This window comes from Equus quagga, chromosome 1, assembly GCF_021613505.1.
Source record: "Equus quagga isolate Etosha38 chromosome 1, UCLA_HA_Equagga_1.0, whole genome shotgun sequence".
In the NCBI taxonomy this organism is placed as follows: domain Eukaryota; kingdom Metazoa; phylum Chordata; class Mammalia; order Perissodactyla; family Equidae; genus Equus; species Equus quagga.
Window position 1 is genome coordinate 105,033,150 of NC_060267.1, and position 14,718 is coordinate 105,047,867.

Here is a 14,718-nt window from a genome sequence, read left to right on the forward strand (position 1 = left end):
GCCTCATCCTTCTGAATAAAGATACAGAACCGCATAGCCTTGGAACTTAATTCAGGCCCAGCACACAATATGCGCTCAACAAATGTTTGTTGAATGGACGCCACACAAAAACGATTTCAACTGCATACATAGCAGCACGGACTTGCCCGCAAAACCCTCAACTGACGGGGCTGGAGGGCTTGAGAAAGGGATGTGAGGACAGATCAAAGCCTCTCTGATGGCACGATGCTGGTCACACACTTGACAGCACTCAGTCCCACCAGAGGATACAGGCTCAAAATTTAGAACTGCAAACATATTGAGACAAATGCATGGATGCCAGATGCATAATGAGTTACTAAGGGAAACCAGGACAGCCTGATTTTGAAATCTGACAGCAGGAAGACAAACTGCCCCTGCCCCATAGGCCCCCTGCCAGAGACAGAGCCCAGGGCTGACCCAGGGACTATGCTGTTCTCACTGGCCAAGCCAGCAGCTTTAATTATACCCTGAAAAGGGCAATGAACCTTCAAGATGGTGGTGGGTTGGGCCACCTTGTCTTATGGTGCCTATGGTCAAGGTGAAGCCAGGGCCAGTCGTGAGCAGGGAAGTAACACCTTGTAACTGATTTTATGGTGATCCACGGGCTTGTCTCACCTCTGCTTCTAGAGGGTGTGAACTGTGTCTTACATTTCTGCCTCCTCCAGACAAGGCACAGTGTCCTTATGCGCACCAGGAGCTCAGACGTTTGTGAAAGGCATGAACAAGCAGACAGCCAAGGCAATTTGGTCAAGGGTGACCAAGCAATGTGGCCCTGAATGAGGCCCCTGCAGCCAGAGGCAGAAAGAAAAGGGCAACAGGAGCCCAGGGGAGACACACATCACGGTGGGGCATCCGCGAGCCAGCCACATAAGGAACAGCGAAGAGACCTGGAGGAGAAACGTTTTTGAGGCCACCTGATCCAATACTTGACGGGCCATCACATGGGAAAGGAATCAGCCACGTCCCATCCAAAGCCCAGAAGTCAGCTGTCAGCTGAATTTAAGGAAGAACTTCCTCCTAGCGAAGTGTCGTCAGAGTGTGTTTAGTGGAACGGTAGTGTGCCGGGATTGGGGGTAGGGTGGTGGAAGGAGGGGAAAGATGCCAAATGACTCCACAGGAAAACAGGCTGTGGGATTTGGGTTAATCAAAGGTAACAGATGTTCTTACTGAAGGGCATCATTTTCAGCCCTTCTCCAATTTCCGTGGCCCCAACAGTTTTTCATAGGATGCTATGAGCATCTCACACAGGCTCCATCTTCCAATCTCACCTTTGGGGAAAAGATGGATCAGAGTTGTCTGACAAAAGCATCCTACGAAGGGGTGAGTGTCGCACCAGTAACTGAGTACTTTTAGGATGCAGAATTCAACTCGGCATAGATGGTACAGACGCAATCTGAACACTAGAACCACGGGTTCATTCACCTACGGACTTTCACCTTCAGTTGTCAAGTAGCAGGCCAAAAGGTCCAGTTACACATGAGGATGGAGACTAACCGACCCCTCCCACCACCTTCTGTCCACATAAGTGGTGATACGGATATTGCAAAGGGACCCAGGAAGCAATCAATGGTGCTGGCTGGGAGCTCAGTGACAGGATGAGTTCTTGCCAGAGCCCACTTTGACTCTTCTCATATAGCACTTTCTAGAAACTATTGCCTGCCTGCCTTCCTCCCATGCATCTATCCATTCCGTATATATTCACTGGGGGGCCTTCCACAGGCCAGCAGCAGTGAGTAAAGCCAGACAAGCTGCTGTTTCATGGCTGCCTACCGGGGAATACAGACAACAAACAAACACATTGCACAAATAACAATTCGAGGTTTTCCATATGTTACGAAGGAAATCAACAGTGCAAAACAGTAGTAAGTTACACAGAGACTTCGTCCAGTGTAGGGGTTCAGGATGGGTTCTCTAAGGGAGCAGAGAGCTCTTGTCTGCAGACCCCTAAATGTGCAGGTCTCAAACAAGCCTCTGTGACATTCCTTTGGGAAACCACAGCCCCATGGGGCTGGGATGGGCCACAGAGGCCCTCCCACCACAGCAGCCTCCTCTCCAGCACGTGTCTCTGGACGCTCTATTTGAGATTGTGACTCAGTAGGTCTGAGAGAGGGCTGGAGAATTTGCATTTCTAACCAGGTGATTCTACGCTGCTGCTCTGCAGACCACATTTAAGCAGCACTACTCTATCAGGCATTTAAAAAGCTCTAAATAAATGGAGAGCTACACCATGTTCACGAGTGGAAAGGCTCCATCACACAGATGTCCATTGTCCTCAAATTCACCTACAAATTCAACATAGTTCCAAACAAAATCCCCTGGAGTTGTCCCGTTCTTTATTATTGTTTAACTTGAAAAGCTGATTCTAAAATTTATTTGGAAGACAATTTTGGAAAAGCACAAAGTGAAGGACTTGCCATACCAGCTCAAGGCTTATAATAAAACTGTAAGTGTGGTATTGACACACAATTAGCCAAAGAGACCAGCGGAACAGAACAGAGAGCCCCAAAACAGACCTATGCTTTTAGGGAAACTATATATGGAAGATGGCATTACAAATCAATAGGGAAAGGACGAAGGATTCAGTAAATACAGCTGGAAAAACTGGTTACTTTTATAAGAAAATACAGCTGGATTCCTACCTTGTACCATATGCATAAATAAAATTCTAGGTAGATTATATTCCTAAATGTGAAAACATAAAACTTCAGAACTCTTAGAAGAAAATATAGAAAATTTTTACAACTTTGGGGTAAGGAAATATATCTTAAATAAGACACCAACTGTGCAAACCAAAAAGAATAGACTGGCAAATCTGACTTAAATAAAACTGAGATTGCTGTATTCCATAAATAAATAAGAAAAAAAAGCCACACACTAGGAAAAGCTATTTGCAGCAAAGACACTAATATACAGAATGTATCAAGATACTAATATTTACAATGTATCAAGAATTCCTACCTATGAGAAAAGACAAACAATCCAAAGAGAAATGAACAGGAAGTTCACAGGTGAGGACCCCAAACAGAGGGAAAAACATGAAAAGATGCTCAACCTCACAAGTAATTAGAGGGACGCAAATTTAAAATAGTGGGATACAATTTCATACCCACTACACTGGCAAAACTTGAAAACTCTGACCAGACCAAGTGCTGTCTAGAATATGGAGCAGTAGAAATTCTTGCACATTCCTGTTTGGAGAGTAAATTAGAACAATCCTTCTAGAATGCAATTTGACATTATCTGATAAAACTGACAATGCAGGCACCCTACCATCCAGCAATTCCACTCTCAGGCATACAACCTAGAAACCTTCATTCACACACACAGGGAAGCACAGACGAGACATTTACTCAGCGTTCTTAATAACAGTGGGAAACAGGAGATAGCCTATATGCCCATCAAGAGGAGCTGGCTAAATACAATGTAGTCTATTTATACATTGAAATACTATACAGAAGGAAAAAATAGTGAACCAAAGCTACACGTGTCAACTTGGAGATATCTCAAAATCAACGTTGAGCAAAGAAACAAAGTTGTAAAAAAAGTAATGGATACCACTAATATAAAATTTCACAACATGCAAGAAAGATCTAGGTTCTATTTGGGGATATCTATCTATCTGTCTATGCACACACACACATACATGCACACACACACTCAGAGTTATGCATTGACTAACGATCAGAATACGTTCTGAGAAATGCGTCATTAGGCAATTTCATCCTTCTGCAAACATCATAGAGTTTGATCAAGGGGAACAAAATCTGCCACCACAAAATGTGTCCCTTTAGCATGAGGATTATTTTAGGCTGATTTTTTTAAGAATCAAAAGATTCAGAAAGTTTTTCTTGTCACCTCCCCCTTAACTGCCTAAAAGAATTCAGACAGAAAAACCTGTCTCTGGAAGAGAGCTCTCATCTTAGCATCACATGAACTGGGTGGTAGACGGGGAGGAACCTAGAAAAAGCCTGTTGGGCTCCTCTGGGTTCTTCTGTTTCTGTGTGGGCAAACACTTGTTTTCCCAACGTTTGCTCCTTTCACCAGCCTGTGAATCTCCTTCCTTCCTTTTGAAGGCCCTGACTCTCCCTGCCCCAACATCTTCTTTTGTCTTTAGCTGAGGGTGGTATTTAAGGTGAGGGCTCTAGCCATTTTGGTGAGTTACTCAGTTTTCCTGGGTTTCTCCCACGTATACGTGGTACTAAAGTTTTGTTTGTTTTTCTATCAATCTGTCTTATGTCAATTTAATTCTTAGATCAGCCAGAAGAACCTACAAGGATAGAGCAAACTTTCTTCTTCTCCTATAGGACTTAGACAGGCCTAGATGGTACAGCCTCCTATGTGCCGAGGCTCTATGGTACCAATCCTATGGGACCATCATGGTATATAAAGTCTGAATAGACCAAAACATCCTTATGCAGTACATGACTGAATACATATATATTATATACATATATAATGTTATATACAATATTAATGTATACGTATTATATATAATAATTAATTCCAGCCTGGTGACGTAGTGGTTAATTTCACATGCTCCACTTCGGTGGCCTGGGGTTCGCAGGTTCAGACCCTGGCACGGACCTAGCTCTGCTCATCAATCCACGCTGTGGCAGCGTCCCACATAAAATAGAGGAGGACTGGAACAGACGTTAGCTCAGTGACAATCTTCCTCAAGTGAGAAGAGGAAGACTGGCAACAGGTGTTAGCTCAGGGCCAATCTTCCTCACACACACAAAAAAGTGTTATATATACATTAATGCATTATATAAAATGTATTATAAATATTATATAATGTATTATATGTATATATAAATATGTACATAGGTACATATAGCGAGGGAACTATTTTTATATATCGAGTATAAACATGAGAATGATCGATCTACATTGGGCACAATGGTCTCTAGAGAAGGAAGGAGAGGAATGGTATTTGGGAAAAGAATAAAAATTACTCATAAAACCACTGCCCCCTATACTAACATTAATCAGCATTAGAGATTAGGGTAGCGGATGTTCTTCAACGAAGCCAGACTTTTTCATATTGAAAAGACTCAGAAAGCTTTAGTCCAACCTTTCACCCACAGAGGAAACTTCTCCCCAATACCTAGAGCAAGGAATCCTCCCACCTCTGCTAGAGAAGCTCCTAAGTCAGGGCCATTGTGGACAGTTATACAGGGTGGCAGTGCACAATTCTGAAGTGCACACTTCACAACATAAATGATGCCCCCTAGGGTTGTGCAGTGAACAACTTATACAACCGTATGTGGCAGCCCTGTAACTCCTGGTCACAGACCCCTCTGGAACACTGACGAAAAATGCCCATCTCTGGGAAAATGTCTATCCACAATTACTGCCTATAATGTCAGTGGATTTCCCAACAACGATCAGCAGCCTTACACTGGCCAAATACTTCCAGGGATGGGTGAGCACAACCTTCAGAAGTGAGTCCAGGCTCTTCCTTAAGTACATTTGAAACCTGCCTCTTTATAACCTCTATCCATTAGAGTTGATTTGCTTCCTTCCACATGACACTTCAGCTACTGAAAGAAAGCTAACCTGCTCCCCTGGAGACTCCTGCCTTCCAGGCTAAACACACTTTTGACTTAGCTGATTGCGAGCATGCTCTATCTTCTCTTTTGTTAAAAATGAATTTTTAAACTGTCCATCATTTTACCAAGCACTTTTTGCCCTGATAAGCAACTAGGCATGCTGACATGTCATCAAAGAACAAGAAAGCATTTCTCTCAGCAGCTCCTCTGGGAAACCTCTGAAGATCTCCACACTGGCTTCCAAGGCAGCCAAAAGCCCACAGAAGCCAGGAAGAGAGAGGCTGGAGGGAGGAAGAGGCAGGCTTTTCCCAGGGGCAGCAAAGCTAACACAGCAGAACCAGGATAGAGCCCCCAGGCCAAGGGAGAAAAGCCATTTTCCACTTACTCCCAGAACTCCATGACGGGAGAGGTGGCGTTCTGCAGGGACACGTGGCTGTGGTTTGTCACGTTCAGTTTCTGGAACTCCATACAGTTCTCTAAGTGAAAACAAGAGATAGAAGAAGATTAACCTCCGTGAGGGCTGCATCTTGGAAAACATTCAGAGCCGATGGTGCAACCAGGCCTTTTCACCTGGCCGCTCCAAGTCAACATGCCTCAAAGGGCGGTCGGGGAATCAACTGCAAACAGTGTAAGAGACAGGCTTGGTCTGATCCAAACAGGAGGACGAGCTTTGGGGGCAGGGACCTTCTCCCTCATTCCCACTCCATGTGCCCTATCACTCTTTCCTCCTGCATTCTCCCTGAATCTCCTTTCCTTTTCCACTTCCCTGCCTCAGGCCTGTCCATGGCATCGACCTGCCCTGCTCAGCGGCCCCGCAGGAATGGGGGACTAAAGGAGTGGGTCGGTCACGGCATCGTTAGGGCAGTGATGCAGTCAAAACTTGGTTCTCCCTCATGTCGAGAGAGGCTAATATCACAGCTGCCTCATAAAGATGTGATGACTGGATGAAGCGACACATGGTGAGCCCCCACGTGTGAGGAGTCCCTGGTTTGCTCATCATCCCCTCACGCCATCACTCAGTCCAGGAAAGGACTTGGTGAATGTCTCATTTCACGGAACTTGATGACCAAGGGAGATTTGAATCTCAAATAAAAACACCCAAGTGCTCATCCTTTAGGGTTCAGATCAACCCATTAGCCCCTCCTCCAGGAAGCTTTCTTGAGCTCCCTCCCCTGAATTCCAAGAAAGTTAGAATTTAAAGGTCCTCCAAGGAACCACCTTCTCCAACTCCCTTTATTTTGAAGAGGAGGAACCTAAGGTTCAGAAATAGTTAAGGGGCCTCCAGCCACACTCTCTCCTTCCTCTAAGGTCACCAGCCAGTTAGGGGAAGAATTGGGAATCAACCCCAGCCAAGCCCCCATCTGCTTGCCATGGTCATTGCCCATACTGTCTGCCCATAGACCTGTGCCTCTGTACAGCACCCCTCTGTTCACGGAGCTCCCTGTGGGCAGGGCCTCCTGTGCCCATTCACTTCGGATCCCCCGCGCCCAGCACGGTGGCCAGCATGGAGGCAGCGTCCAGCCTTGCTCTGGCATCTCTCTCTTCTCACAGTGTACGAATCCTCCAACCTACATCTGTGATCTCTGGAGCGGGAAGCACCTCCTACACGTGATGTTTCACCCATCACAAGTGTTCACATGCTTTAGGAGAACGGGGGCACAAATCAGTGGGAAAAGGTTTGTAGTTGGCTGGGGAAAATCCCCCGGATTGTCTGCCTCCTTCCTACCCCTGCTGGCAAGTGCTAACCTGAAAGGAGGTGGTCTGTGGGGTCCACAGTCCTGAGACGTGTCTGGAAACCTGGTATTATAGGCAAAACGTCTAGAGGGCCCTTGCGCCTTTTTCCGGGGAGAACAGCCCTTAGCTTTGATCAGATTCTCTCAAACAGTGTTCCTCAAATGTTTTTTAGAGTAAAAAAATTTCTCAGACGGCCAAGGTTCATAAGGTCTTTTTATTAAAATGGTATTTAATCATGTACAAACAGTTATAAAATCTTTGTGATTGTAGTATTCATACAACTATAAACTGGAATTCAACTTACAAATTAAATATCAACTAATCTATGGGCCCAATACAATTCAAATGTGACAGCATAAAATGGATGTGAAAGATAATGCCATTCTGTAAAATTAGATGGATTTCCCAGCAGAAAAATGGAACTGACAGGTGGGAGGCAGGGTCTGTTGAGGGCTTGCCTGCTGTTCCACGGGCTATTCGAGACTCAATTCTACCACCATTTTTCTCTGTCCACACTCTTGCAAAACCTTCATTCCTATAGTCTGTTGCATTCTCAACTGGACTTTGGTTAGAACGAACACATCACTTATGAATTAAGTCTCTCTGCTCTTTTCCCTTGGCTCCCATCACCCTATTTACTAAGAATGCATCTTAAACGGTAAACATGCACGAAGCCAGACACTGAAATCTCCTGGCTGTCCTCAGTGAGAAGGTGGTCGTACTGACGACCCAGAACATATGCATATTTTTAGAGTGGCCTCAAAATAAATATACACAATTAAATTATCATGGAGGACTCGCAGGCCTCCAAGAATATGTCCTTGAATTTTAGTTTGATAAACATCCCTATGAGGCCCCTGGCCAAAGAAAGGTTAAGAACCAGGGCCTACAGACAGACAGTGAGACTTGCACAAAATGCGGCAGGTGGGGGAGCAGGGCAAGGTCACGCGGGGCTGGAAGCAAGTTCACAGCACTCTCTAGGCCTAATGCCTGCTGTTCCTCCTGTTGGTGACCAACATCCTACCCAGTCTTACTGTAGGTCAGCCTTGAGGATGACAGGTCACTTCCAGGACAACCTAACTACAGATGACAACATGGATAGTGAACAGCTTAAAGTGTGTGTGCCAGTTCCAATCAAAAGGCAGTGGATGCCAGAGAAGGGTCCTGAGGCCAAGACCAGACTCAGAAGGAAAGAGTCCTACAATCGATTAGCGATGTCTGCTCTGAGCACAGCCACCGTAGACGGCATTGGCACATATTTGCCTTCCCTAGGTTATAAGACTCAATCCTGACAGGATGACAAATTGAAAAGCAAACAGCATAAGAATCAGAAGTAATCTAAAAAGTTATCCATCAAGGGGAGGGGAAGGGAATTCAAATATCTACCTGGGTTAGACAGGTGAAGTTAGTGAGCGAAGTGGGCTGGGTGGGGACTGTGGCCAATCTGAGGATAGATGCTGCCTTATCCAAAGGCAACAGCCGCTTCTCAGCTGTAGCAATTGATGCCAAGCAAAAATGTGAGAACGTGGGCCTGGTGTTGACAGATCTTTTTAACTTTTTAAGAGAAGCTGGAAATCTGGATTTTCACGTGCAGTCTTCTGGTTTTTCAATTTTGGCAACCAAACACATTTTTGAAATTTGCTGATCACTGACCTAAAGGCGCCCCGTTGGTGACCCTTGATCTAGTCTAACCCCTTCATTTTACAGCGGAAAACCTGACACCCAGAGAAGCAGGGCTGGAACTGGAGCCTGGACCCCTCACAACCCCACTCAGCGCCCAAAGGGCTCAGTCTCTGTGTTTGGCAAAGTGAGGAAAGAGCATCACCATTCTTCTCCCCATGCCAATTCCTGGGCCAGGTCTCAGCTCAGGCTTCAGGGCTGCAACCCACAGAATGTACCCAGACCCAGTGCAGAGCCCATCTCCAATTTCAGCGGAATCTGGACTCATGGCAAGAGGCCAGAGGCCAGGACTGGTCTCAAGGACAAGGACACCCTCCCAACCCCAGGTTCCCCAGCAGGACCAGCAGAGAGACCCTCCCCGGGGGCCATACCTGTGTTCCACTGATGCCCACAGGTGGCCCAGGGCAGCTCGGTGGTGAAGCAGTTGCTCAGGTAGAAAATGGCCCATGCCAGGATGATGATATAGTACACATTCAGATAGGCCTCGATCACCTGTGTCGCGTAGCCAATGCCTGAAAGAGCAAAGGGAAGGGAGCGATCTGCGTCTCTCTCCACCTCGTCAAAACAGTCTCAGCTACTTTTCACAGCCTGACGTCACCCAGGCATCATTTCATTTCTCAATGAACTCAACACTCACCTTCAAATAAAGGGCAAACTTTTCTCCAACATGTAATGCCACCTTCACTAGTGAATTGTCCCAGAGCCGTTTCCAGGAAAAAAACAGGAATTCCACAGCAAACAAAAAACACCACATAGGGAATCAGGAATGCCCCTGCAAGGACGCAAAACAAGGGGATGAGGTTAAACGCACCCCCACCACTTCATGTTCAGCACAAGAAATCTTTAATGAGCACCTACTACAGGCAAGACCTAATGTTCCCTGAGCCTGAGTTCAAGCTCCTGCTACAAGGGCCAGAGTTGGAAAACACGGCCCTGGGATCCACTGACCACCCTGAGTCCACCTCATATCTCCCAGCCTCCATGTCTTCATCCGCAAAATGCAGCTTTAGGACTTAATATTTGCAGTGCTTATCACATAGAATTGTTGTGCAGCTAAGATGATAATGTAAAACAAAGTGTTGTATTCGCCTGATTCTTTTATTTATACATGTTGCCCTCCGGCACAGCTCAAATCCATTCTTTCCCCAAATGGTGCATTCTCCTTTTTTATTCTAAAGTAACCTCATCAGGCCAGGCGAGGGGGACCCCTTCTTAGGTACTTTGGAAGTGAACTGCAAAACATCTTTTTCCTAAAGAAAAGCATTCTTAAGGAGAGCCACAGTGAACAACACTGGAGTTTGCAGGCACGGAGGTGAGTTATAAGGAGTCCGCAGCAAGAACCTGTGCAGAAAGGCTAGCTTTGACTCAATCCGAGAAAAGACCACCATAAGCTTCAGTGCCCCCATCTTGAAACACAATCCATTGCCTGGGCCTTTGGGTGAAACAAATTAAACAACTGAGGTGAACATGAGCTATCACAACCAGAAAAGAATTTCTCTAAATCCCTCATTCTCTCTCCCGTCTAATAACAAAGCATAGAAACACAAGCTCTTCCCCGTCTGCTGACCTCACCAACGAAGGCTTAACTGAAATTGCTTTCTGCTAAATGAAGTCTCTTTAACCGCAGGATTAAGAGCAGCAATTTTGATCAATCCTGATAGTAGGACCACATCTCCCACGTTTCGGAATGCTCTCCGCTTTTCTGGGCAAGAGAGGACTTTCAAGGTTTCACATTGGGAAAGAAATACTTTAAACCATTGTCGGCATCTATGAGCAGAGCTGTGCAGGTATTTTTTTTTTTAAAGTAAACAGTTGATCAGCAGATTCCCCAACTACATTAGAAGGCAGAGAGTGTGTGAAAGGGGATAAGAGGGTCTGTGCGCTGAAGTCAAGCGATTAAAACAAGACGCAGCAGGTTCTCTAATATGCTGCAATTTACCTGCAAACCCTCCAGAAACTAAGAGATGACACTTTCTGAAGCCTTCTGGCCTATGTATTCACAAGCTGGTAATCCTTAAGATAACCAGCTCAAGGAAACCAAGATCTGTGTATCCAACGGAGACTCTTGGCAAGTCAGAGTAAGAAGAAGAAAAAGATGACTCATTTTTAAACTTTACTCACTACAACCTTTTTTTTAAATCTGTGGCAGAATTTGTAATTAACCCAACTTACTGTGTTTTTTGCTTTTAGGAATGCTTTCTGTTTGGGCATAACAATTTCCTGTATAAAAAAGGATGTTACAACAATTTTTGCCAGGGATTACCCTAAAGCATTTCCACAGGTTTCTAAGCAGACACGGCAGCTTATAAAGGCTGAATCTGCAAACAGAGGTGGGATCCGCTGCTGAGGGCACAGGGCACGTCTGGGGTCTCCGAGTCCACTGCCTCTCTCCCTCTTGCCAAGCCACCACCACCGGCGGCCACTTCATTACAGTGCAGGGCAGGCCTGGAGCAGCCTGTGCCTTCAGAATGAATGTCTCCAAAGAAAGGGCCTGGGCCAAGCAGTACCCTTCTCTCTCTCCCTGCAGCTGCGCGTCCAGGAAGTCCGGCTCCCCACCGCCTAACAGCGAGGGCCCTGCCGGCCAACTTCTGAGCCACCTTCACTGGGGTCTGGGGATCTGCTGGACGGGCAGGGACACAGCAAAAGTAGGGTGGAATACAGAGACATAGGCTTTTTCTTGGATAAACTGTGCCACCCAAGAAGGTTTTACAAGGTCCCTTGCCATGCACCTGCTGGCTGTCCTGCTGAAAGTGACAGGTGGCAGCTCCTGAAGTCTGGAGCTCCTTCCTCGAGCTGGGACATCTGAGGATCCACTGCCGCATCTCCACCCAACTGACCTAGACAAGTTGTCACTAGAAACGACCACCTCCTTTCTTTCCTTGTTGTCCTCCTGCCCCCACCACCGACCTCCAAGCATTTGCTAAACATTAAATCAGTGTCGTTGCCGTTGGTTGTGGGTGGCTGTGAGACCAGGTGAAGAAACTGCGGGGGGCCAGAAAGGGCCTTAAGAAGAAACGAAAGACGGGACAGGCAATCAAACAGCAATGCCTCGCCTAAAAGTTCTCTCCGCTCAGTTCAAAACATGGGCCAATCTCAGTTTAAAACGAGGCTTTTGGTGTCAGAATCCCATCTTTATCACTGATTGAGTGAGTGACTTCTCTGACCCTTAGTTTCCTCATCTGCAAAATGGGTATACCGCTACCTACAAAGACGACCGTACGGATGAAACGAGAACACGTAGGCAACGCGTAGTACCGAGGCGGGCATTTCAAGCGCTCAAAACCCGCGCTTACGCAGGTATCATCAGAGTCCCTTTCCCTCAGGCCGGTTTCTAGCAGGGAAAGGCTCAAAGGGGCTGTGTCCTGCCAAACAGCAGTGCAGGTACCAAAAGCAGGGGCTCCTGATCCCCGTCTGCACCTCACGCTGGGACACAACGCACTTGGTGGGCAAGTACCCGCGTGCGGACAAGCCGCACGGTCAGGTGCGAAGCGGCGCGTGCGCGTGCGCATTGGACAGGCGAGCCTGGCCCCGGGTCAGCTCACGCGCCACCGGCCCGGGGCGGGCGGGCTCCAAGGGTCCCGCTACACGCAGGCGCGGGAGGGGTCTGGCGCGCACCCCCCCCCCCCCCCGCTCCCCGCCCCCCTGCCCCCCGGGCGGGCCGCCGCTCGCTCGGTTCGGGCCCGGCTCCGCCTCACCTCCTCCGTTCTTATAGCACAGGTACGGGAAGCGCCACACGTTGCCCAGCCCGACGATCTCCCCGGCCATGCTCAGCACGAACTCCACCTTGTTGTTCCAGTGGCCGCGCTCGTGGACAGCCTTGTCGCGCTTGTCGCGCGGGTCGCGCGCGGGCGCCGCACCCCCGCTGCCGCCGGCGCCGCCACCCGGCGCCTCGGACAGCAGCGCCTCCTCCGCAGCCTTCCCATTGCCCAGAGGCAGCGCCTTCTCCGCCGTCATGGCCGCGCTGGCTGCCTCGTGCGCCGGGCCCGGCTCTGCGCCGCCGCCCCGGGCGGGCTGGCTTTTCAGGAGGCGCGAGCGGGCGGGAGGGGGAGGAGGGGGTGGAGCTGAGGGGCCGGGCCGGGCCGGGCCAGCGCGGGGACGGGGACGGGGACGCGGCGCGGCGGCCCGGCCCTCAGGGCGCCCACGCGCCGCAGCCCGGCTCGGCCCGGGAGCCCACCTTGCGCGCGCGCCGAGCACCTTGCGCGCGCCGAGCACCTTGCGCGCCCTTCTCTCCCGTTGTCCTCCCCACTGGCCTCTTAGGACAAGAGCCGTGGCGCCCGTTCAGGCCTAGGCTGAGCTCCCGACGACACCAAGCCCTGAGATTCATCCACTCTCCGTAACCCCCAAACGCTTGGCCCTCGCTTTCCCATCTCTGATAAGAGAAGTGGGCTCTAGACCAGGCTTCTCCAACTTTACCGTGCACACCGAGCACCGGCGGGTCTTGTTAAACTGCAGATGCCGGTCTGATGGGTCAGGCTGGGCTGGAGTTGTGCGTTTCTAAGAAGCGCCCGGGTGCTGCGGATGCTGCTGGTCCAGGGAGCAATCTTGGAGGGAAAAGGGAGGAAGTGAATACTTGGTTTCTTCCCAGTGCTCAAGGGACTGTGAGCTCCCCTAGGGTGGGGACACCTCCAGATCTTGTTCATCCTGCTCCCACTGCTCTAAACACGATGAGTCAGGACAGTGTGGCAATTCAGCGCTCCTGTCTGGAGACAGGCAAATCGAAGTTCAGTCTCATGCTCCACCTATCTTAGTTGTGTGAAGTCATCTGACCTCTCTGTGCCTCTGTTTCCTGATCTGCAAAAGGGAATATCAATCATAGTGCCCTTCTTATGGGTTTTGTGTGTTCATTTGTGTGTGGAGTTAATGAGAAAATGCTTATAAAGTATTCAATACGTTGGAAGTGCTCAGTGAACATTAGCAATTATGAGTAATATACAATATGCGGTCACACACATACACGTGTTTGTGCATCTTGTTTAATATCTGCGTCCTCTCTCAATTATAAGGATGATATACACTCTCTTGTTCATTATAATAGCCACAGAGCCTAGCACAAGACCTAGCACATAGTAGGTGCTCATTAAATATTTGTGGACAGAGAGAAAGAGGAAAGAAGGAAGGGAGGGAGAGAAGGAAGGAGGAAGAAGAAAAGGGAAAGAATTTTAGATCTGCAAGGGGCCACAGAGAGAATCAGATCCACCTTTGTCATCTCACAGCCCTGGAGAAGACTGGCCATAGGAGCTCTTGCTAACGCCACCCACTGTGCTCTCCATCCATCCCTTGGAGCTCCCCCTGGGGCTGCCTCAGGGAGAGCCTCCCTGTCTTGTAGCCTTCAGCCTCTCCTTTCATTCTGGCTTACAACTGCTCCAATCTCTCCCCACCTTCATCCCCCCAAAAACCCTTCCCGCCACCATCTTCCCCTTCAAAGGGGAGGGCCTCCTTCCTCCCCTCCCCCTCACTATCATATTTCTTGAAAGAGTAAGTTTATATGCTGCCGGCCCTGTCCTCACCTCCCACTCATTCCTCAGCCCACAGCAATCTGGCACCCACCCGCCACTGCTCTGAAAACGCTGTCTGTGAAGTCCTGGAAGCCCTCTTAATTTGGCAAATCCTACAGTCCCTCATCCATCCCCATCCTGCCTAGGTAACTTTCTGCACCGTTATTCCCTTCTTTCCTTCTTAACATTCGCACTTGCATGATTTCCTGGACACTGCCTGTCTCTTTCTGTTCTCT

The 14,718-nt window shown here is 48.5% G+C and overlaps 1 protein-coding gene across 1 annotated transcript in view; it reads right to left on the bottom strand.

Moving 5' to 3' along the window:
• The window catches only part of SLC6A11 (solute carrier family 6 member 11), a 121,836-nt gene extending 108,845 nt beyond the window's left edge, over nucleotides 1-12,991 (bottom strand). The window contains exons 1-4 of the mRNA XM_046645111.1: nucleotides 12,683-12,991; nucleotides 9,625-9,759; nucleotides 9,359-9,499; nucleotides 5,959-6,049 (exon numbers count right to left, since the gene is read on the bottom strand). Coding sequence (XP_046501067.1) covers nucleotides 5,959-6,049; nucleotides 9,359-9,499; nucleotides 9,625-9,759; nucleotides 12,683-12,941 — 626 coding nt within the window. The 5' untranslated portion in view covers nucleotides 12,942-12,991. The remainder of the gene's footprint in view (nucleotides 1-5,958; nucleotides 6,050-9,358; nucleotides 9,500-9,624; nucleotides 9,760-12,682) is intronic.
• Between the last annotated feature and the right edge of the window lie 1,727 nt (nucleotides 12,992-14,718).